This window comes from Cnephaeus nilssonii (genome assembly GCF_951640355.1).
Source record: "Cnephaeus nilssonii genome assembly, chromosome: 5".
NCBI lineage: Eukaryota > Metazoa > Chordata > Mammalia > Chiroptera > Vespertilionidae > Cnephaeus > Cnephaeus nilssonii.
The window spans coordinates 31,454,987-31,476,499 of record NC_137076.1 but is presented as its reverse complement, the minus strand read 5'-3'; the positions used below and the strand labels follow the sequence as shown (position 1 = coordinate 31,476,499).

Here is a 21,513-nt window from a genome sequence, read left to right as displayed (position 1 = left end):
AAAATGTTTTTATTGATTTCAGAGAGAGGAAGGGAGAGGGAGAGAAACATCAATGAGAATCATCCATCGGCTGCCTCCTGCACGCCCCCTACTGGGGACTGAGCCCACAAACCAGGCAGGTGCCCTGACCAGAAATGGTACCCTGACCTCCTGGTTCATGGGTTGACACCCAATCATCGAGCCACACCAGCTGGGCTAAGAAGTATTTTTAAACACCTTTGTTGAGATATAATTCACATACTGTGCCATTCACCCATTTAATACGCACAATTCCATGGGTTTGGGTGTATTGCATTATTTTTATTTTATTGATTTTTTACAGAGAGGAAGAGAGAGGGATAGAGAGTTAGAAACATTGATGAGAGAGAAACATCAATCAGCTGCCTCCTGCACACCCCCTGCTGGGGATGTGCCCGCAACCAAGGTACATGCCCTTGACTAGAATCGAACCTGGGACCCTTGAGTCCACAGGCTGACGCTCTATCCACTGAGCCAAACTGGTTAGTGCAAGTATTGCATTATTTATTAAAAAAATTAATAGGCAGTGAGTGTTTTGGCCGGTTTGTTCAGTGGTTAGAGCGCCAGCCTACAGAACAAAGGGTTGAGGGTTAGATTCCTGGACAAGGGCACATACCTTGGTTGCAGGTTCCCACTTTCCTGCCCGCCCCCTGCCCCCCTTCATTGCTAAGCACACAGCTCCTGAGAAATCGGGAGACAGCTGAGCATTGTCTTACATCACATTTATTGCTACAGTGCTGTTATATACAGGACAGGTCTCCATATTGACTTTAAAGGGGGTCATTTAAAACTTCCAAAGAATCTAGCCAGCTGTGTGGACACTTGTATAAAATTATTTTTCTTAAAAAAAATTTAAAAAACAAACCATTATCTTGAGGCACTCAGAGCACAATCCCCCTTAACTGTGGTTTTCCCCTCCCCAGTGCTACTTCTTCCCCTGCTGGGTCCATCTCATTTTACATCATTTAAATTCTGTACGTAAGACGCAGTTCAAAAGTCTGCGGACCTCCAGGGCACTAGGGCCCTCAGCTCCTGCCTGACTGGATCAAGGGGCAAGACCAAAAGCAGAATTAAGAGGGAAACTGAGGCAGGTTCCCCAAGAGACAGGAACCAATTGACCAGGGGAGTCACCAGGCAGAGTCCACCCCCAACCCTGCAAGCTGATGGCTCCTCACTGTCCTGATGGGCTTTGGAAGGAAGACCCCAGAGGAGAACCTAGGTGATGTCAGGGATCAGGTGGTGGCTCCAGCCTCAAGCCCAGTGTCCTGCCTGGTGCTGGCATTGGGATTCCCTGGAACTTCCCACAGGGCACTTTGCTCCCAGACTTGGGGTGGGAGTCAGGTGGCTCTGGAAATTGGGGAGGGTGGAGTCTTGGGGAGAGGCTGATATTGGTGGGGTGAATGCAGCCAGCCTGGGGGTCCTTAAGGCCTCTTTTCTTGGGGGGGGGGGGGATAAAGGTAAGGAAACCAAGACCCCAGCAGGCCTGAGCCTATACCTGGGTGACATGTAGGGTGACCAACCATTCCAGTTTCCCTGGGAACTGCAGGGGATCCAGGGATGCAGATGGTCAATGTAAACATGGGACAGTCCTGGGCAGCATGGGATGACATAGTCCTCCTCGTGACATGGAAGACCAGAGCGGACTTGGGGAGACCTGGGACACCAGGCACACAAGCCTGAGGGTGCCCCCTCTGGTTTTGCAGCTGGGCAGCAATTTTGGCAGGTGCATAGCCTTGGGGTTTTTCTGGGCATAGGGACCCTGTACCTTCTCCCTGCTCTGTCCATGCCTTATCTTTGGCCCCTCCACACCACACCAGGACAGCCACTTGGTGGGGTGGGCAGGGGGTATGAGTTTTCTAGGCTGGCCTCGAGCTACTGCCCCACTGCCAGAGTGCAGAGATGGGCTTGGGTCCCCAGGTCAAAGGAATGAAGGACACAGAGTCTGGGAAGACCCATAGCATCGTGCTCCAGTAGTGCAGTCCTCGTGCCCTGGAATGTGGGTAACAACAAAACTCCCCACTTTGGAGGACTGTGGGCTCCAGGGAAGATGTGGGGAGGTGCCTGGGGTCCAAAGTGACACTTGAAGGAGGACCTTTGGCATTTTCACCTGGGAGGGTAGCGCCTCAGGTGTGCCTCTGCCCCTCCCAGGAGACCAGGGTCTCTCTCCTGGAGGGAGAGAGGATGGGGTGGGGAGGGCCCCATTGGGGAAAGGCCCACTTTACTCCAAAGCAAGAAAACAAAATCCAAACATCTAAAGAAATGAGACCCACCCACCTATTCTGTGTCCCACGGCTAGGCTTCCGGGACAGGGGCGGGGGACCTCAGGTTTACAGTGGAGTCTTTTTAAATACAACTTTTAATCTGGTTGATCGTGAAATGTAATGCTCAGTTCTAGAAACAGCAGCAGAAATACAAGAGACACGAAACTTTTATACAAAACATTTGTTGCTTACAAAACATATGCAAAAACAACAAAAACAAAAAAACAAAGGCAACCTCCTTGCTAATTTTCTTCTACATTAAAAAAAATCTCATAACTAGCGTTTTTATTTTCCTTAAAAAAAAAAAATCGGGCATAGGCACAATTTGCTGGTGGCTTCTGAAGAACAAGCCAGTTTTTCACAGCGTCTCTCCAACAAGTGATATGTTTTAACTTTTCCATGTTTTATACTTAAGGCATTTTTTTTTCGGATGAAGTGTATATTTCTTGTTTGTGTTCCAGTTTTTACCAAAAAAACAAAACAAAAAAGAAAAAAAGAAAGCTCCTTCCAGCCAGGGCTTGTGTAGCAAGGCTGAGATGCAATTTCAGGATCCATCAGGCAAGTCCCAGCATGTGGGGGTAGCTGAGGCCTGGGGGTGGGGACAGCAGGGTCCCCAGGAGGCTCCTGGACCCCACTGTCAGCCTCTAGGCCCCCATCACTTGAAGCCTCCTTAGGCTGGTGCTGGCTCAATGCTGACCACAGGTGTATGTAAGGTGTGGACTGGCTGGCCCACGCTGAGGAAGGACCCGACACGCTGCGTGACCATTCCAGGTTAGACTGAGGTCAGGTCACTTATCCCACGGTGGCGTACCTTTCACATATGCCCAGCAGGGTTGTGGGCCTCACTCAGGCCCGGGTGGGCTGCTGAAAGCACCATCTGGGGGTCTCCAACCACGCCTGACACCTTCTCCTCTTCTCGTCGCTTCAAGCACGCTGCTTTGGGGTTGAGGTTACGTTCTGGTGGTAGAGGGAGAGCACTGTGGGAGATGATCCCCAGAGAGGGAGAACATGAGGTGGCAGGGTGTGGGGAGCATGGCAGAGCGCCAGAGGGAGAGGCAAAAGGCCCTCATATATGTGGCTGCCTCCACTTCTTGACTTGTTCTCCCATTCACTGAGAAGGCTGTACAGGGCTGGGGCGTTGTAAATTATAAAGAACAGGTCGGGTGTTCTGGGGGACATCAGAGTCTGAGATGTGGACGGAGCCCAGGAGCCAGTGCACACCGGTCTCCAGTGAAGCACCATTGGCATGCAGGTGGGAAGGGGATAGGGTGGGGACTCCTGGCCTGGGCGCCTACCTCGCACCTGCTGCTCCAGGCCCAGGATGACCTGCACGGCCTGCTGCAGGATGAGCAGTTTGGTCTGCGCCTTGTCCGACTTGAGGTGCATCTGGCACATGCGCCCCAGCTCCCGGAAGGCCTCGTTAATGTCCCGCACACGCACCCGCTCCCGCGCGTTATTGGCCATACGCCTCTCCCGGTCCCTCAGGTCTTTCTCTTCCAGGGACAGCACCTCCTCCGTACTGCTGGGTCACAGCACCAGGGCCTCTGTTAGTTATGTGCGGGGGCAGGGGTTGGCTGAACAGTGGGCAGGTGGGTGAGCAGGGCCAGGGGTGTGGAGAGGGCACCCATTGGCTGTGTGTATGTGTGTGTGTGGGTGTACAGCAGTGCAGGGGCAGGTCTGTGGCTTGTGTTGTGGGTGGGCACCATAGGGTAAGTGCCTGTGCCTGGTGTGTGCATGCTCATGTCCATGAAAATGTGCTCCTGGACTGGAAAGCTTAAGCAGTGTGCCTGTGACCAGTCCCAGGCAAGGCTATGTATGTGTGCTTGTGTTCAAGAGACATGACCAAAGCCCAACTGTCCCCAGGAGGCTTCATGGGAATGGAGGTGGGTCTTGATTTCCATCTATCGCTTGCCCATCCCACGTACCCCAGGACTGGCCAGGTGCCCCTCCTGGGATGACGACCTTCCCCATTCAGAGCAGTCACCTGCTGGGTGAGGGAGGGCTGGGTCTGCCTGACTTGACAAGCCGGGTGGGAGGGGATCAGGAGACTGCCACAGTAGGCAAAGGCCTGGGGAGACCTCTAGGGCTGGGGAATGGTCCAGGACACTCAGTCCCACAAGGAGCCAACCAGTTCACACCCTCCAAGACCCCCACACTAGACTCTGGCTGCCCTGACAGCTGGCCCTCGAGTGCCCACCATGAACCCTGCCCATAGGTCCGACTCTAGGTGGGAGAGTTAGCTCCCTGGGCCTGGGGCCTGGGGCCTCCGCGGCGGCTCCAATTTATGGAGCACTGTGTGTGCCAGGCACTGAGTTGAGCCTGTTGCCCACATAAGAATCTAAATGGGAGCGTAGACACCTGCCCTCCTGGTGGTCTACACTCGGCCCAGGCCCGAGGAGCTGCGTGGCCATGTGGCTTTGGATAAGTGACCTCACTCTGTGCCTGTTTCTTTCTGGGCAGGACTGGGGCTAACTGAAATCGGGACACCTGCCACACTCAGTTGAAGACAAATGAAGGCCCGGCACATGGTGTGCCCGAGACGCGGGAACCTGGACCGCCGGTGCCCTGTCCTGCTCCTGTGCTGGGGGGGTGGGGGGGGGCGGCTGTTGCCCTCACCCTGCCTGCTGGCCCCGGAGCCCAGGACAAGCGCGCAGACCAAACTGACAGCCAGGCCCAGAGGCTGGTGCTCCTCGGTCCCCTTTCATCCCTCAAGTCTCCACAGGTGGCTTTGAGGGAAGAAAGGGCCCGAGGTTGCTACTAGCCATCCGGTGCTTGGGCAGCAAGTGCGAGGTAAGGAGGGGCTGCCGGTGGAAGCAGAGACGGACAGGCTGGGTGGGGGAAGAGCGCAGAAGTCAGAGAGCAGAGAAGAGGATGCAGGGGACACACACGGCATGATGCCCACACCAAGTGCAGATGCGGAAACCTGAGAGCTGAGGGGACAGTGCAGGGTGGGCCAGAGCCCCAGCTCCAGTACAAGCGACAGTGCTGCAGGAGAAAAAGGGTTAATGGGTGCACAGGACGGGGAGGAGTTAAGGAAGCAGCTGGTGGGGGTAGGGATTCACCTGGGGTGGGGTGGGGTGGGAGGGGGGCCGGGACAGGGCGATTTCCAGATCCTCACCCAACCCTGGGAAAGGGGGTTAAACCCCACCTGCAGATGGGGTTTGATGGGGTCCTATGAGGTGTGCTCAGAGAGACAGTGACAGCCTCTGGGCCCACGGGGACCACAGGCCGTTGCTGGCCGGGCTTGGGGGCTTTCCTGAGGTGGAAGGGCCGGGGTGCCTAGAGCCAAAGTGCCAAGGTCCGTGGGATTAGGGGTCCAGAGTCTCACCCTCCCGTTCCAGAGGGGACACTGGGGCCAGACCAGGCAGAAGGCAGCTGGTTCGGGGTGGGAGGACGGTCACTGGGGGGCGAGGGGTGTGTGTGTGTGTGAGACAGTGACTTGGAAGAGGATGATCACTGCAGGGAGAAGGTCACTACGAGAAGCCAGTCACTGCAGGGGGGCAGTCACTGCAGGAGAGGCGGGCTCTAGGAGGGGAAGGAGAGAGCGCGGGCAGAGGCGACGGGAGGGGAGCGGCGCCCCCACTGACCTCGCACCTGCTGCTCCAGATTCAGGATGACCGACACGGCCTGGTGCAGGATGAGCAGTTTGGTCTGGGGCTTCTCACTGTTGAGGTGCAGCTGGCACATGCGCCCCAGCTCCTTAAAGGCCTCATTGATGTCTCGGACACGCAGCCGCTCTCGTGCGTTATTGGCCACCCGGCGCTCCTTCTCCCGCTCAGCCTTCTGCTCTGGGGGGAGAAGGTCGTCCTCGTCCTCCTCCGGGCTACGGGGGTGGGGGAGGCCGGGGGGCCAGAGGGAGACAGTGAGACGGGGAACAGGCGCAGGGCCCGCCGGATGCCTCGCGGTGTGAACGCCACTGGTGTGAGCACTGTGTGCGTATGCTTGAGTCCTGATAGGTGGGGTAGGGACCAAGGAGGGGCTGGCACCTGGTCCGGATCCTGGGGGCCTTCAGCTCCTTCTTCTCCTCCTCTGAGTTGTCGGCCACCGACACATTCTCCTCGTCCTCCTTCTCCTCCCGCTTGATCTCACTGGTCCCTGAGGCGGAGCCCCTGTGACCAAGTCCTGCAAGAGGCTGGGGGTTAAGGTACTGCCACCTCAGGGCCACTCGGCAAGTCCCCTGAGACCCTCTAATGAGGGGTGAGAGCTCTCCTGGCCTTCGTTTGCAAAATGGGGGACAAACCATCTACCTTACACCACATACAGGCACCTAATTACAGACAAAATTAAAGGAAACCTTTAGGAGTGCATGGGAGTTTCAATGTGGCCTAGAGAGAGAGAAAGAATTCGTAAACACTAAAGCAGCGGTCGCCAACCGACTGGTGGTCCATGAGGTCCGAAAGGTTGGCGACCGCTGCACTAAAGAACTGTTTCCAAAAGAAATCAATAAATCTGACTGCTGTACTCTAATTGAGAATTTCAGATCACCAGGATACCTAAGGAAATAAGACATGCCACATGATAGAAATACTTGTCACATATAAGTCAGCAAGGCTAGATCTCCACTCATACAAATCAATAGGAAAAGAAGATTCCTCAACAGGGAAACGGGCAAAGCATGGAGCAGGTGTTTCATAGACACAGAAACGGATGTGGCTATATAGAAATCTGCATTATCACATCAAGAAGTTAAGAAATTTCGAATGAGGCCCTGGTTGGGTAGTTCAGTTGGTTAGAATGTCGTCCTGATATGCCAAGGCTTTTGGGTTCAGTCCCATCAGGGAACATACAAAAATCAACCAATTAATGCATAAGTAAGTGGAACAACAAATCAATATTCCCCCCACCCCCGAACATCAATAATAAAAAAAATTTTTTTTGAGGACTATGAGCTACATATCACACACACTAAGAAGAACAGAGAGACCTGACAATTCTAAGTACTGCTTCTGATAGCATATTGGTACAGCCACTTTGGGAAAAATTGGGCATTGTCTGGAATAGATGGACAGACATGTGCATACCCAGAAACTCCACACTTGGAACCACACCTGAGAAATTCTTGCACATGTGCACCAGGAGAACGTTCCAGAAAGCACCTGCTGCAAGCAGAGTGGGAAGCGACCTATCGTCCTAGGTCAGGCCTGGGCCCATTCTTAGCCACTTGCAGGGTGGCAGACCTCACAGACAGCATGAGCAAGCAAACAGACGCAAGGGAACATTTGCAGGATGCTGATTTTTGAAAGTCCAAAAACCATGTAAACAAAATATATGGTTTCAGGGGAAACAGTTACACTGAACTCAACTACGTTTTGAGGTGCAAATGGCAAAATGCCGACCACAGGAAATAGCTCAGGGTTCTTCCGTGGATGAGCCGAGGGGAAGGGGAAAGAATCTGCGCACAAAAGCTTAGGGTTCCCCCTCAGCACTGGACACTGGGGCTGGGTCATTCTCTGTGGGGCAGTCCTGGGCGTTGTGGGGTGGTGAGCAGTATCATTGGCCCCCACCCACTCAATGCCAGGGAGCACCCCCAGTCGTGAGAACCACAGATGTTCTAACATTGCCAGGTGCCCCCTGGGTGAAACTCTGGGTATGGAGTGACAAAGTTAAGAAACATGAAAGCATTGACTTTTTCTCTAAAAGCCAGGCTGGCTTTGGGGGTGGGACAGGATGGGGAAGGTCCCCAGGTAGGCATAAGAGACCCTGCTTTATATAATTTGGGTTGCACTGTGGTTCCCAAGGTGCTTGGTATGTTAGGCAGTCTTGTCACATACCAACATCACACTAGTGTCACATGATGTATATTTTTCACTAGGTTGATACAAGGATGGGGTAGGTGGAAGTCAGGGATTGGCCACTGCCTGGTGGGGGATCCCTGGACCTTCACTGGAGCTCGATCTCCCCCGCTACAGCAGCACCAGCATCAACTGATCCTGGAACTGGCCATAGTGAGACCCAGGCCCTTGATCCCTGGTGGGTGCTTCTGAGTCCTGTCACATTCCTCCCTCCTCTTCTGTGAAGACCTCCTACCAAATGGACACCTGTCCTGCTTACCAAGGGCCTCCCCTTACTGGCCCCAGTACCTTCAAACACATTACCTATTCAGTCTTGAAAGAAACCCTCTAGACCTCGCCCCTCCCACTCCTGTCCCTGGATAGTAACGCCCCAGCATTCCACTGGTGCTGCCCCTGTCCAGGTCACTGACCCCTAGTTAGTGTAGCCTGGGTCCTCACTCTGGTGTCTGACACAGTCTACCCTCCTTCACTTCACTCAGCTGCCTGTCCCCATGTGGCCTGATGCTCAGGCCTGGGCTCTGCTCTGTCTACACATTGCCTATCGCCCCCATCTAGGTTCTTGCCTTTGAACTCCATCATATGTGATGACACCTAGGCCTCACCCTGAATTCCAGACCCAACTCCCATCATCACCTCCACATCACCAAGTCCTGTGGACTGCCTTCAGAATACCCAAAATCCACCCACTTCGCCCTGGCCAGGCCCAGCATCTGCCCCGGTTATTCCTCCTGGACCAGCACAACACTCCTCCCTGGTCCCTGGCTCCCAATGTTGTCCCTGTAGTCTGTCCTCCTAGCAGCAGACACCAAAGGGCACCAGTGAGCACCTGAGTGAGATCCTGCCTTAGCCTTTCCCCAGCCTGTCCTCACCAAAGCCACCAAAGGGTATCCCAGTCTGGACCTGTCCCTCCTCTGCTTAGAGCCCTCCAGGGATCCAATCTCTCTCAGAATAAAAGCCAACACTTCTGTGTGGCCTAAGGTCCCACATGACCTTCCCCTTTCCCCTCTCTCTGCTCTAGGCCTCTCTGATTTTTGCTCCTCCCTGATTCTGCTCACATGTCACAACCCTGCTACCCTCATTATCTTTAAAACTACAATCCAGCCCTGACTGGTATGGCTCAGTTGGTTTGGCATCGTCCCGTGCACCAAAAGATTGCTGGTTCAATTCCAGGTCAAGAGCACGTGCCCGGGTTTCGGGCTCGATCCCCGGTGGTGGGCATGCAGGGGGCAGCCAATCAATGATTGGCTCTCATGTCAATGTGTCTCTTTTTCCCTCTCTAAAAATCAATAAAAAACATTAAAAAAAAAAAAAACAACACAAAATAAAAAAATCTACAATCCACCTGCATCCCCTCCCCATTTTCTCGTACCCATCTGTGTCCTCCCCCCACCCCCGGGTTGTGGGGGGTGGCTTTCTCTGTTGGATTTGCTGTTTTATTCCCCAGAGCCTGGAGAAACACCAGACACTTGGCACTGAATATGTGCCTGTTGGGTGAGCTCAGTTCAGTACACTGTGAGTCAATAAAAAGGCAGGGGCCTTGGTGGCTACAGCATCACCCTTGTGCCAATGCCAAGACTCCTGGGCTCCACCTTGCTTCTGGAAGATGGGCGGTGACTGTCACCCTTTCTAGGACTCCAGGTGCCTGTGACAGTAACCACACCTGCCTGGCCTCCACTCATAAAACGTTCCCAGTTCCCATTGTGCCTCAGTTTCCTCAACTGGAAATGGAGGTGGGATAGTCCCAAGCCCAACAGAGAATAAACACTCAGCCCAGCCTGGCTGATGCAGTCTGTCACAAGCCCTCTCTGTCATCCCTGTTTTCCAGAGGAAGTGATGCCCAATGACTGAGCATCATAGAAGGAGCCAGAGCACAGATGACTCTGAGATGCTGGCTGCCCTGCTCAGGCACGATGCTAGGACTTACCACTGTAGGAGTCAGGTTGCCGAGAGAGGTCGGGGAGGGCGCTGGGCTGGTTGGGGAGGGCCACATGGTTGTGCATGAGGCTGCCACTGCCCGAGAGGCCATCCTCGGAATGGCTGCCTCCAACCTGTAGACCAGGAGTGGGTGAGTCAGGGCTGGTCAGGCTCCCACCAGCCGCCCACCTCGCCCCTCCCTTGTCTAGCACTTACCAAGCTGGTGTGCCGCCCACCCAGTGGCATGATAGGGCCGGCAAAGCCTGAGGCCAGTGTTCCATGGCTGGGCAGTAACCCGTGCACATCACCCGAGGTACCCACGGCATGGCTACGGAGCACGTGGATGGCCTCATCCAGGTGGTCTTCCATCTTGTTCTGCTGTGAGGGGGGGAGGTGAGTGACCTGGCTGCCAGTACCCCCACCCAGCTCTGTGTGGTCTGGCCTGAAATATGAGCCTTGGCTGGCCACGGAGATAGTGCTGGACCTTATTCCCAACATATTAACTACAAAGTTCATTGTTGTCAAAAGGACATCTAGGTCCTAATGCAAATTCTGCTGGTCACATGAGACCCAATGGCTCTTATGGAACGCAGTTGCAAAGCCATGTGAATCATGGCCACAGCAGACATGCTGAGCTGCCCCCGATGGGCTGCCTCCCCTGCCTCGGGAATAGGCTCTCCACATGCATCCTGTGTTTGTCCACAAACACTTCCATCCCCTCCCCATGGTGTCCCCACAAAGGCACATCCTTCCCCCGAGACAAGCAGGAAGCTCACCAGGCTATGGAGACCCCCATCATAGCTGGGAGATAAGGCACCGGGGGCTCCTGCTCGGGGCCACTGCGACGTCCCTGGAAAGGTTAGGAGACACATGAATGGGGGTTGGGAGGACTTGAAGCAGGATGTTGTTGTAGCCTGACCCAGAGAGGGAGGGAGGGAAGAAGGAATGTGGGAGGCAGGGATGAGAAAACTGAGATCTGTGATACTCAGGCTGGCCACAAGGGGGCGTCCACTTCTACAGACCTGTTCTGGGCCATAAGTCCAGCCAGGTCCAGGCAGATTCACATCTCCCAGCCTCAGTTTCCCCATATGCAGAATCAACAACCCCTCCTCCCCCACAGGGAAGGTTGTTGGCTCAGAGGCACACAGTAGGTGCCCTAGAGGCCAGTTCCTCCCAGTCCTGCCACGCCACACAGGTCTTCCAGAAATCTGCTCTCACTCCTCCTTGCCCCCTCCTCTGTCTCCGATGCTCCTCAGGTACATCCTTGCAGGGAATGGGGAACAGGAAGACCTGACCCCTTTGACAGAGCAAGCATGGGGCATACAATTGGTGCCCAACTAATTATCTGTTGGGTGGACAAACACCCAGGTGAGAGTCTCAGGTCGGCTGCTCTGATTCTGGGTGCCCCTGACCTGGCCCAACTGAGTCTCATGTGCCCTTATGCTCACAAACACAAATTGCTGGGTACTGCCTCCGGGCCTTTGCCCGTGCCGTGACCTAAGAATCCTGGCCTAGAAGTTCCCTCCTGGAAGCCTCCCTGAATGCCCACGGGAACATACACTCCAAGGCAGGTGGTGTGTCTAGCTCCCTAACTCATGTATGCAGCCTGACGACTCCTTCCCACCTGCTCCAGATTGGAGGCAGCAGACACAGCGCCCTCCCTCCCTCTCCCTCCCCCTCCCCCTCCCCCTGTACAGACCTGCCAGGCCCTGTGGGGAACCCACGGGGGTCGAAGGGCTAGACGAAAAGTTATTGCTTGAGTGATCCGGAGAGTAGATCTGCAATGGGGAAGAGAGATAGGGCCACCAGGCAGCCAGTCAGGGGCTGGCCTCTCACAGTCATGGCCCAGCCACCCTCGCTACCCCCACCCACCCCACCCCACCCCCTGCCCTGAGCCTCACCGAGGCCAGCGCCTTCCCAAGGGCGTCCCCAGAACTGCCAGCTGTGGTCCCTCGGGAGCCTGTGGGTGCACAGAGGTGAGACCCAACCTCAGGGACTTGGTGCCCCAGTACCTGGGCTTAGCTTGGATGCCCCAACTGACAGGGAGTTCCCTTCTAAACTCAGCTGCTAGGCATGGATGCCCAAGCCCAGGACTGAGCAGCCCCTGATTTTGGACTGGTTTCTGCCTGATGTCTTGCCACCTGCCTCCATGGAAGCTCTGGGGACAGGAAGACTGTGGGCCCTGGAGTTTTCCCAAATGTAATCTGAGCTACAGTTTTCCCAAATGTAAAGTGGGGGAATCCACTCCTTAAAGATCCAATTTCTGTGTGTGTGTAGTTTAAAATGTAAGTATCATTAAAAACAGCAACAATAGCACAAAAGGCAGGAGAGGGAATTAAATGGAAAGTGTTTCAAGGTAACAAGCCATTTTCAAATATCAGAGATGGGACCATGGGGCCGAGGAGCCCGAGCTGATCCCAGGAGAGGGAGGACATTGTTAATAACAAGGGCCACATCAGGGTGGGGTGAGGGGGTCATACCCATGAGACTTTCGGCCCCACTGACAGGGGGCGTGTGGCTGGCAACGCTGCCATAGGTGGCTGTGGGGGCTGAGAAAGTGGACACAGCTGGGAGCCCACCATTCACCTCCGCACTGTGCAGTTGGTAGCCCTGTGGTGGGATGAGGTCAGAGGGGATGAGATGGGGTCAGAGGGGTCAGATAGGGTTCTACCCAAATGCACGCCCCCCACCCCATATCCAGGGGCCTACCATGCGCTCGTGCTGATGCAGGCCGCCAAACCCACCGCCACTACCACCGCCCACGGAGCTGCCGCCACCTGGTGGGAGGGGCAGGGGAGATGAGCTCCCACCCAGCATGGGCCCGAAACCCGCCTGCCCTGGGGGGCTCCAGAGCTCAGCCGAGGGGTGCAGGCTGCCATCTGCAAAAAGGCGGAGATAGTGGAATGAGCAGGCAGAGGGGTCTGGGCCCTGTCCCAGCCATCTTGGTTGAGCCCCCATATACCTGCCATGTAGAAGGGTGCTGGGTAGGTGCTGCTGGGGGTCTTGGCAGATGGGTAGGGGGTGGTATCCCTGCCGTAGTCATCACCTGAGCTGGGTGGGTACACCTGTGGGCAGGTAGGTGGACATGGTCAGATAGAAGGGGTAGGACTAACTTACCCTCCATCCCTTGGCTGGCCCCTTCTCCAGTCCTGTCCTCCACTTGACAGCAGTCTACCCCACCACCCCGTTTCCCTGAGCTGAATCTCCTGCACAGAATTCCTTTTCTCTCCTTAATCCAGCAAACTCCTTTGATCAAAGCCCAGCTGTGATGCCCCAGTCCTTCCTTCTTCCCCCAGTGCTGGAACCTCCCTTGGCCTCAGCCCTAAACATGCAAGACCCAGAAGCCTCAGAGACAGGGTCCTGGACTAACTTCCATCCAGGGTAACCCAGAGCAGAGAGATAACAAACGTCTTCTAGGATCAGTGCCAACTCTGATCACTGGGTACTGCCTAAAACTAAGGCAGGGCCCAGGAGAAAATGCTGGCATCAACTTGTTATGTCTGCCCCAACACTGGAGTAGAAAAAGGGGTACAGAGTACTGGCAGGATGAGGTAGGCCCCGGGGAGCTGTCAGCTCCAGGAAATTGGAGTGGGGATTTAGGTGAGGAAAATGGGGAGTTAATGACATTATAAATGACACCAGGAGTCAAGCCTTAAGACTTGAGCCTGACTGCACCTCCTGGCTGTAGAATGTCAACTAACACCCAAGCCTATTGCCCGGAATGGGCTAGGTCAGCTTGTGGGGGCTCTGCCTGACCCCTAGGCCCAGGGGCTCCTGAAGGCTGGTGCAGAGCCAAACTGAGGAAACAGACAAATTGCCTTTTCTTCCCATGATTAAATCTCGAATGGCACAGCACCATCTGTTGGGCCTGGCACCCTGCCAACCTGCAGGCAATGAGGTGGGGATACAGGGTGGCTCAAACCTGGGTGGACAGGGCGAGGAGACCTAACTGGCTGTCAGGGTGCCCCCACCTGCTCCCACTCCCAGGACCCCATCCATACCCTTTCTAAGACATCACAGGACATGATTTCTTAAAGAGGATCGAGACTAAACCTCAGGAAGAACTTCCCAAACTCCCTAGGAAGTAGTCTCTGGTCAGAGCTGAGTCCTTGGGGGCAAGAGCCCAGCTGACTGACCAGTCTAGCTGGAGGCTTTGTCCCAGAACCCACATGCCTACACTCAGGAGGCCATGTGAATCTACATGTTCCGGCTGCAGCAGCATACACAGCCCAGTGCCCCCAATGACACTGGCCTCCAGCAGGGACAGCCCCCAAACCTGGAGGGCAGAGAGGCATGTGGTCTGTGGGGTCCCCACTGCATCCCACAACTCACCGAGGATGGAAGACCTGGCGGCACCTTCCGGACTTTCTTGGGCTGTGTATCTGTTAGGAGTAAAAGGAGTGAGCCACCCCCATTCAGCCCGGCTCCTGCCCCACTCAGCCAGAGTCCTTCAAGGCCCAGGGACATGTGCGCCTATCATTGGGAGTGTCAGGAGACAGCCTACCCCTGCACCTTGGAGAGGAGACCCCTGAGCTTCCCATGTTCTGTTTTGTTTTTGTTAATCCTTACCTGAGGATATTTTTCCATTGATTTTTAAAGATAGTGGAAGAGAAAGGGAAAGACAGACACACAGAGAGAAACATCGACTGAGACACATTGATTGGTTGCCTCCCACATGCACCCTGATATGGGCCGGGGAGCGAGCATGCAACCGAGGTACATGCCCTTGACTGGAATAAAATCTGAGACCCTTCAGTCCACAGGCCAATGCTCTAACCACTGAGTCAAACCATGTAGGGCTTGAGCTTCCCTTTTAATTTAAATAAGGGCTTGGGTCTACATGCAAGGGACTGATACTGTGCAAGAATCATGGGCGGGAGGGGGTCTTCAGCAGCGAGTCTGGAAAGTGGGGAGTCAATGGGTACTTGAAACAGGGCCTTGCTCCAAGGCCCCTATTTCACCCCCACTCCAACACCCATAGTCAATCCTCTTTGTTCACAGATCCAAGACTTGCAAATCTGCCAAAGCTGGTTTCCCCAAATTATACACACAGTGTGTTAGGGGTCATTCACAGCCATGCACAGAGTGGGGAAACAGGTGGTGTTCTGTCTTCCAGTTCCAGCTCAGACTACAAACCAGGGTCCTTTTCTTAGTCTATTGAGAGCCCTGACTTACACACTTTTTGTGGGTGGTTTTGCTGCTTAAAACACTCCCCATGCTTGCATGGTGTCCTGGTGCTGGCTAGTGTCTCTGAGTGCAAAAACTGGGACATGAAAAATGTGTTGGCCCAGCCAGTGGTTGAACATTGACCTATGAACCAGGAGGCCACAGTTCGATTCCCGGTCAGGGCATATGCCTGGGTTGTGGGCTCGATTCCCAGTGTGGGGCGTGCAGGGGTCAGCCTAACAATGATTCTCTCTCGTCAGTAATGTTTCTATCTCTAACTCTCCCTTCCTCTCTAAAATCAATAAAAATATGTTTAAAAAAGGAAAAGAAAAATATGTGTTAGATCAGCTACATTCAGGCTTGAGTTACAGCACCGCTGGCTAGTTCCGTGTTAATGAAGCAACGATTTATGTGAAATAAGATGCCTTTAGCCAAAAATACATGTGGCACAAGGCTATGTGTTGATCTGTTGACCAGAGACTGACAAGAACATATCCCTCCAATTTCCCCAGAAGCAGGGAATCAGTGTTCATGGTGACTTGATAAAGACAGAACTGCTGCAAATAACAAGAATCCACTGTTTCTTTCTTGGGTAACTATCCATCCTTCTACCCATCTGATCTCCTAGTGTGGGAGGCCCACAGTGGGGACAGATCCCCTCCCTGCCCCACCCCACCAGCAGCCCCACTCACCAAGGCTGCTGTCCGCAGCTCTCCGCCGCGCATGGCTGGGGTAGGAAGAGTAATACTGGGATCCACTCTTGACGCCTGAGGGGGACAGTGGCCCGGGGCTGCTGAGGGCCAGCTCACTGGGCAGGAAGCCAGCCTGAGAAGGGGGGTGGGGTGGGGGTGGGTGGAGGTCATCACCAGGGGCTAGGCTGGCATCTAGCACCCAGCCTGGCAGTCCAAAGGGTGGCAATAACCTCTACTTGAGACATTTTTCTCCTGACACCTCAGCATTACTTAAAAGCAAAACAATTGCCAGCCAAGTCTGAAAAGGAACTGCATTCTGGGATGCAGAATGTGCAAACGTGCATCTGGGCATCAGTGAAATCTGGCTGATTTAGTTTGTGCATGTCTTTTTTTTTTTTTTTTTGAAAGGTAGACAGTTTAATTTTGCATGGTTAGTTTAAAATGAGTTTTCTTCCCTTAGGAGTATGAGTGACTGGGATTTGAGGCTCCATCTGAGTGGCTGCTCTGTCTGACATTTCCCATCTGTAAAATGGGCATATTGGCTCAGGGCAGTCGTGGAGATCAATGGGGGGCCTTATGAGCTCTGCCCTTGGCACAGGGCCTGGTACCCAGTTGGTGCTCAAAAGCCAGGGCTGCTGCCACCCTGAAACAGGCTTGGTGTGCACACAAGTGTTGCCACCTGGGATAAGGCATGGCTGCACCCTAAGATTCGGAAGGCACAGGAGGGGACAGGAATGAAACCCTCAGGTGTGTGTGTGGGGTGACCTGGACAGAAAGCTACATGGGACCACTGTGGCCAGCCAGTGCTGTCAGCCTCACAGCTGGGGTGGGCCTGAGTTTCGCCCAGGGCTGGGGGCTTGTGGGGTTGGCTCCCTGGGAGGAACAAAGGGCAAGACCCCAAGGCTGCTGGGCTGGCCTGGTGTCTTTGGGGAGCCATAGGGCTGTGGCCTCCCTGCCTCCCGCCCCCACTCATCCACTTCTGGCCAGCTCAGCCTGCCCCAGGTACCACTCCTATTTTAGCTGCTGGAAAAATGACCAGCAGTTGGTTCAGCCAGGGACCCTTCTGCAGATCAGGGGAGGAAATTGCTACCAATTTGTTTAAAATTTTAAAAGGTGGGTGGGTGGGTGGAGCGGTGACTGTAGCCTCCACTAGCTTTCCTCCCGCTCTGGCAGTCCCTGTCCATTTACGATGCCCCTCCAGTCTGAAAAGTGGGGTCCCACCCACCCCATTCTCTGGGTTCTGCAGACAGCTGAGTGCCAATGGGCCCCAGCAGCCCCCACCCTACAGACACGACCTCACCTGAGTCAAGCTCCCAACACTTGCATCTCTCCCGAAGGCAGTATATGCGCTCCGCTCGCCACCCTTGCCTGGAGGGGAGGAAAAAGGGTCACTCAGAGCCAACCCCAGGGAGGTCATGTCCCAAGCACCCGGCACATGTCTGCATACAGCAGTGGTTCCACAAGTGCACAACAATGAGAGAACCAAGGTGGGATTCTGGTCTTCCCAATGGCCTGGCAGACAAGCAGGGATCTGGATAGACACCATTCCTTTCCTGATGACCCAGAGGGGCTCATGCAAGTCCACCACACACACCAGGTCTCTGAGATGGGTGAGTGCCGAGGTCAGAACCCCCTGACCTCTGAATCTCATTTCCTCTGTTCAAGGTCATGAGAATAAAACTCCCCAGGGTGCTGGGATCCCAGGGGCAGGCTGATGTTGGGTGGGGGTGGTGGTGGTAGTAGTGCCTTGAGTCTGTGAGGTTTAGTGCCTAGGCCCCTGCCAGGGGTTAGTTCATGACATCCTGGGAACGCTGACTGAAGTGACTTGGTGAGAAAGAGCCCTCCTGTGTGGGCAAGTGACACCTTGGGCTGTGGGACACTGTCTGCCTGATAGCCACCACTGTGGACAAACTCTTGCCACTGCACAGAGGCTTGGATCCATCCTTGCCTGAAGCAGGTACCTGAATCAATCAATAGCTGAGACATTTAAGTTTGTTTTTGGCTTAACCTGGATGCCAATCTCAACATAAGTGAGGAATCAGAATGCCCAGCTAGCTAATTTGAATTATTCTCCACCTTGTAGGGGAAAAAAATATCATTTTCTTTATTTTAAAAGTAGAATTTTGATTAGAGCAAAGGATGCTGGGGGTGGGGAGAAGGGTCATGCTCCCACACACAACACCCAGTGACCCCTCAGGGCAGGTGACCTTGGGTCATCTTAGGGATAAGCAAACCGAGGCCTGGAAGTTAGAGGCGGCTCACCCTCAATGCAGGGGTGAGGGGGCATGTTATTGCTTCCTTCCTCTCAGGGTGGGTGTGGGAGCAAAGCTGGCAGGCCCAGCCAGGGTTTTGGGCTCTGCCTGGGGAAGCAGCTTTTCCTCCTAGACCTCTGACTCTCCCTGCTAGTCGGGGCTGCCACTGTTTAGGCTCTGCACAGAGCAGGTGCCAAATATAGGTTTTCCAAAGAGGTGGGGTGGCAGAAGCAAGGAGAAGCTGAGGCTCTGGGAGAAGACCCATGGGCATACATCAGGCACCTAATCTATGTGCTGGACCTGCATATCAGGGCATTAGGGTAGGAAAAGGACAAACAGCAGAGAATAAAACCACCACGGTCTCATCAGGGGCCACACTGGGCTGGAGGCCATGTAAGAACAGACTAAACCCATCCCTTGGGGAGCGGGAGCAGGGCCCTCACCACCCACAATGGCTGTCACCAGGCTTGTGAGCCACACTAGCCCTATCCAGCCTAGTCCAGGGGTGAGAAACAGCCCAGGGATGCCAAGGCTGCACCCACCTCCCCACTGGGCTTGGCCTGGGCTTTATGCTGCACTCACTGAACTCCTTGGCCACAGGACTTGTGGTGGACCTGGGACACAGCTGCCTCTGCGTCCTGCTGACCAGGCTCAGCGTGGGAACTGCCTGGGCCAGGAAGAGGCGGAAAGAAGGAACACCAGAGGGGAACAGCTGCAGGTGCAGAGGCTACCCTAGGCCACGTGGGCTGGGCCTTACTTCCTGGTCTGGGAAATGGGTGCAGACTCTTGCTGTGCAAAGAAGGTGCAAGGATGCTGCTCCTTGCCACGATTCTTCTCAGGCCACACTACTGTGCACCCTCTTGGGCTCAGCAAGGGACACAGGACCTGTGGGGTCTGGCAAGTGCTATCCCCTCAGGGTTCGTACAAATGCCTTTGGGCTCAGTTTCCCCACCAAATGGTCAGTCACATCAAGGGTCCCAACAGTCCACATATTTACTCCCCCAGCAGCCATCTTAGACTATAAACTAACAGTGGCGCCAAGATAAGCAGATCCCACCCAACTTTTGTGTGAAAGATGCTGTCTTAGGACTCTCAGGCAGTGAACTAAAACCCCACTTATAGCCCAGGCTGAGTTGGGAGCTGACCCAGGGCAACAGCACCCAACCCTCCCAGAGAAGCCAGCTTTACAGTCATCCCAAGGCTTCCTCAGAACTGGAAAGGGGGTGCCAGGGCTCAGCAAGGCACCCGGATGGTCCCCTGGTGGGAGGGATGGCACAGAGGACAACAGTCCAGGCCAACAGTCCCAGTGGACAGAATCCTTGCCAGCAATGACCAGCCACAGACCCTGGACAGGTCCCTTCTTGCTAGTCCTCTGTTTGCTCATTTGCAAGATAAGGGGGCGTGTGTGTGTGTGTGTGTGTGTGTGTGTGTGTGTGTGTGCGCGCGCGCGCGCGCGCGCGCGCGCGCACCCATGGGACCTGAAATGTTGGGCAAGGCCTCACAACTTGCTATGAGAAAGGTTCTGAGAATATCCCTATCCTATGGGTGGGGAAGCCGGGTCTAAAGAGGAGACAGCCTAAACCAGGACTAGTGAGTGGAACTCGAGCACAGGCCTGCTGAGCCGATTCTCATGGTCAGTAAGAGCAGGCTCCAATCTCCTGAGTCACCAGGATGCCCAAGTGCACTTCCTGGTGGGGACTTGGTCAGGCCCACTGACCCAGGGGGAAAGCTATACGTCTAGGCCATATCCACCTGCACCCTCTGCTCCAGGTGAACGTCCCGGAAGTGTTGCTACTGACCACACCCCAGGGACCCCACGTGGGTGTGGGGGAAGGGCTGTGCTCCAAAGACACTCACCTCCAAGTCCCGCTCCCAGGAATGTAGATGAAGAGAGGCTGCCATGGGACTCACTGAAGTGGGCACTTTCGCTGTAGGTCTGCAGAGAGACAGGTGGGGATGAGGGGTGCTGGGGCACATTTTACAGCTGGGGAAACAGGCTTGGGAGGCAAGCATGCTTTTAAGTACCCACGTCATGACTTTTACCCACGTATCTAAGCCCAAAGTCCCTGCAGACTAGGTTGGTGTCCAACTTCCCCCTCTAAGCCCTAGTTTCCTCATATGTCCCTCTCTCCTGGAAAAGGGAAACTGAGGGTCTCAGGCCTGGCAGTAGCTCCTCACCCGGCTGGGGTCGAAGGAGGAGCTGTTCTGGTCGCCAGTGCCCCAAGAGCCCGAGCTGGGCCGGTCCTCCAGACCTGCAGGATAGGAAGAGAGAGAGGGTCACCCTTACTCCTGGCCAGCTCTAAAGTCAGTTCTAGCTCTCGTCCTCATCACCTCAGAAGAGAGGAGCCCTCATTTGATTCGGCATGCCTTCTGGGCCCATCCCAACCCAGACTAGCCCTGTAGCCTATGCAACCTCACCCGACTCTAGTTCTGCCTGTACTGACACCACTGTCAGTGGTCAAGTGTCCAAGACACCCCGGCACTTGGCATATTCCCAGGTCTGCAGCTCAATAAACAATTCTACCAGCTGTCACTGCTGGTAAACTCCTATCCATTCATCAAAACCCTATATACCATGCCTACCCTGGGCAGAGCCCTCACTCACACTGCGTATCCTTCCCCCAGCCCTGATCACACTGGCTGGGGCTTCTATGTCAGGCTCAGTCTCTCTTGACCATGTGAGAAAGGCTCACAAAGGCATAAGCAAATGGATCATGAGTAATCAGCTTGGATCTTGGGAAAGTGTGAATCTCCCCTTGCCCATCCTGCTAATTCAGGAGGTGGGCCATCCCTTTGTTGAAAAAGCAGCAGCTGTCACTGACTACCCACTAAGCAGACTGGCAGCCCTTCTGGGGTAGAACCCAGTCCCTGTTAGGGACAAACCACCGAGGCTCCTGCCACCTGCCTGCCAGGCTAGATGCCAGAGGCCCAAGGTGTAGCCCGGGTTAACGAGAGTGGGGAGAGGATCTTGGTCTCAAGGGGCAAGGCAGGGCAGGGTGGGGCCCTTATCTTCCCGGACACTCTCCTAGGCACCAGGCACCCACCCAGGACCCAGAATCTTCCCCCTGGAGCAAGAAGCCTAGGCCTGCATCCTTCCTGGGCCAGGGCTCCCACCCCATCCCTTGGGGATCAGAACATATGTCCTGGACAAGCACAAGGGGAGCAGTCCCAGGCCCCTCCTTCTCTGTGCCTCAGTTCCCCTCCTCTGTAAATGGTATTATGAATAAGTCCACTTGGCAAAATTAGGGAAGGCGGGGGAGGGGGGGGGAACGGGACACGGGAGGAGGGGGCCACCTGTACCAGCACAACCCCACTCCCAATCTACCTCCAATCCCGTATGTTGGAGTTTTCCATACACTCCATCCCAAACCCTGCATCCCACTTCCTGCCCTCCCGCTTCCTTCAAATTGTGTCCTTC

General features: G+C 54.8%; 1 protein-coding gene across 15 annotated transcripts in view; it reads right to left on the bottom strand.

Annotated features, from left to right (window-relative positions):
• Positions 1 to 2,359: 2,359 nt before the first annotated feature.
• TCF3 (transcription factor 3) overlaps positions 2,360 to 21,513 on the bottom strand; it is a 35,415-nt gene continuing 16,261 nt past the window's right edge. For 4 of the 15 annotated variants that reach the window (XM_079770698.1, XM_079770691.1, XM_079770700.1 and 1 more), the window contains 15 exons: positions 20,274 to 20,347; positions 19,953 to 20,031; positions 17,144 to 17,211; positions 15,844 to 15,976; positions 14,318 to 14,367; positions 12,948 to 13,050; positions 12,695 to 12,864; positions 12,466 to 12,595; positions 11,887 to 11,945; positions 11,685 to 11,763; positions 10,762 to 10,835; positions 10,202 to 10,363; positions 9,996 to 10,119; positions 6,266 to 6,401; positions 2,360 to 3,801 (listed from right to left, as the gene is read on the bottom strand). In XM_079770698.1, coding sequence (XP_079626824.1) covers positions 3,204 to 3,801; positions 6,266 to 6,401; positions 9,996 to 10,119; positions 10,202 to 10,363; positions 10,762 to 10,835; positions 11,685 to 11,763; positions 11,887 to 11,945; positions 12,466 to 12,595; positions 12,695 to 12,864; positions 12,948 to 13,050; positions 14,318 to 14,367; positions 15,844 to 15,976; positions 17,144 to 17,211; positions 19,953 to 20,031; positions 20,274 to 20,347 — 2,039 coding nt within the window. In that variant the 3' untranslated portion in view covers positions 2,360 to 3,203. Of the gene's footprint in view, positions 3,802 to 5,866; positions 6,103 to 6,265; positions 6,402 to 9,995; positions 10,120 to 10,201; positions 10,364 to 10,761; positions 10,836 to 11,684; positions 11,764 to 11,886; positions 11,946 to 12,465; positions 12,596 to 12,694; positions 12,865 to 12,947; positions 13,051 to 14,317; positions 14,368 to 15,843; positions 15,977 to 17,143; positions 17,212 to 19,952; positions 20,032 to 20,273; positions 20,348 to 21,513 lie in introns of all 15 variants that reach the window. The other 11 variants (XM_079770704.1, XM_079770692.1, XM_079770694.1 and 8 more) reach the window with 11 other exon arrangements.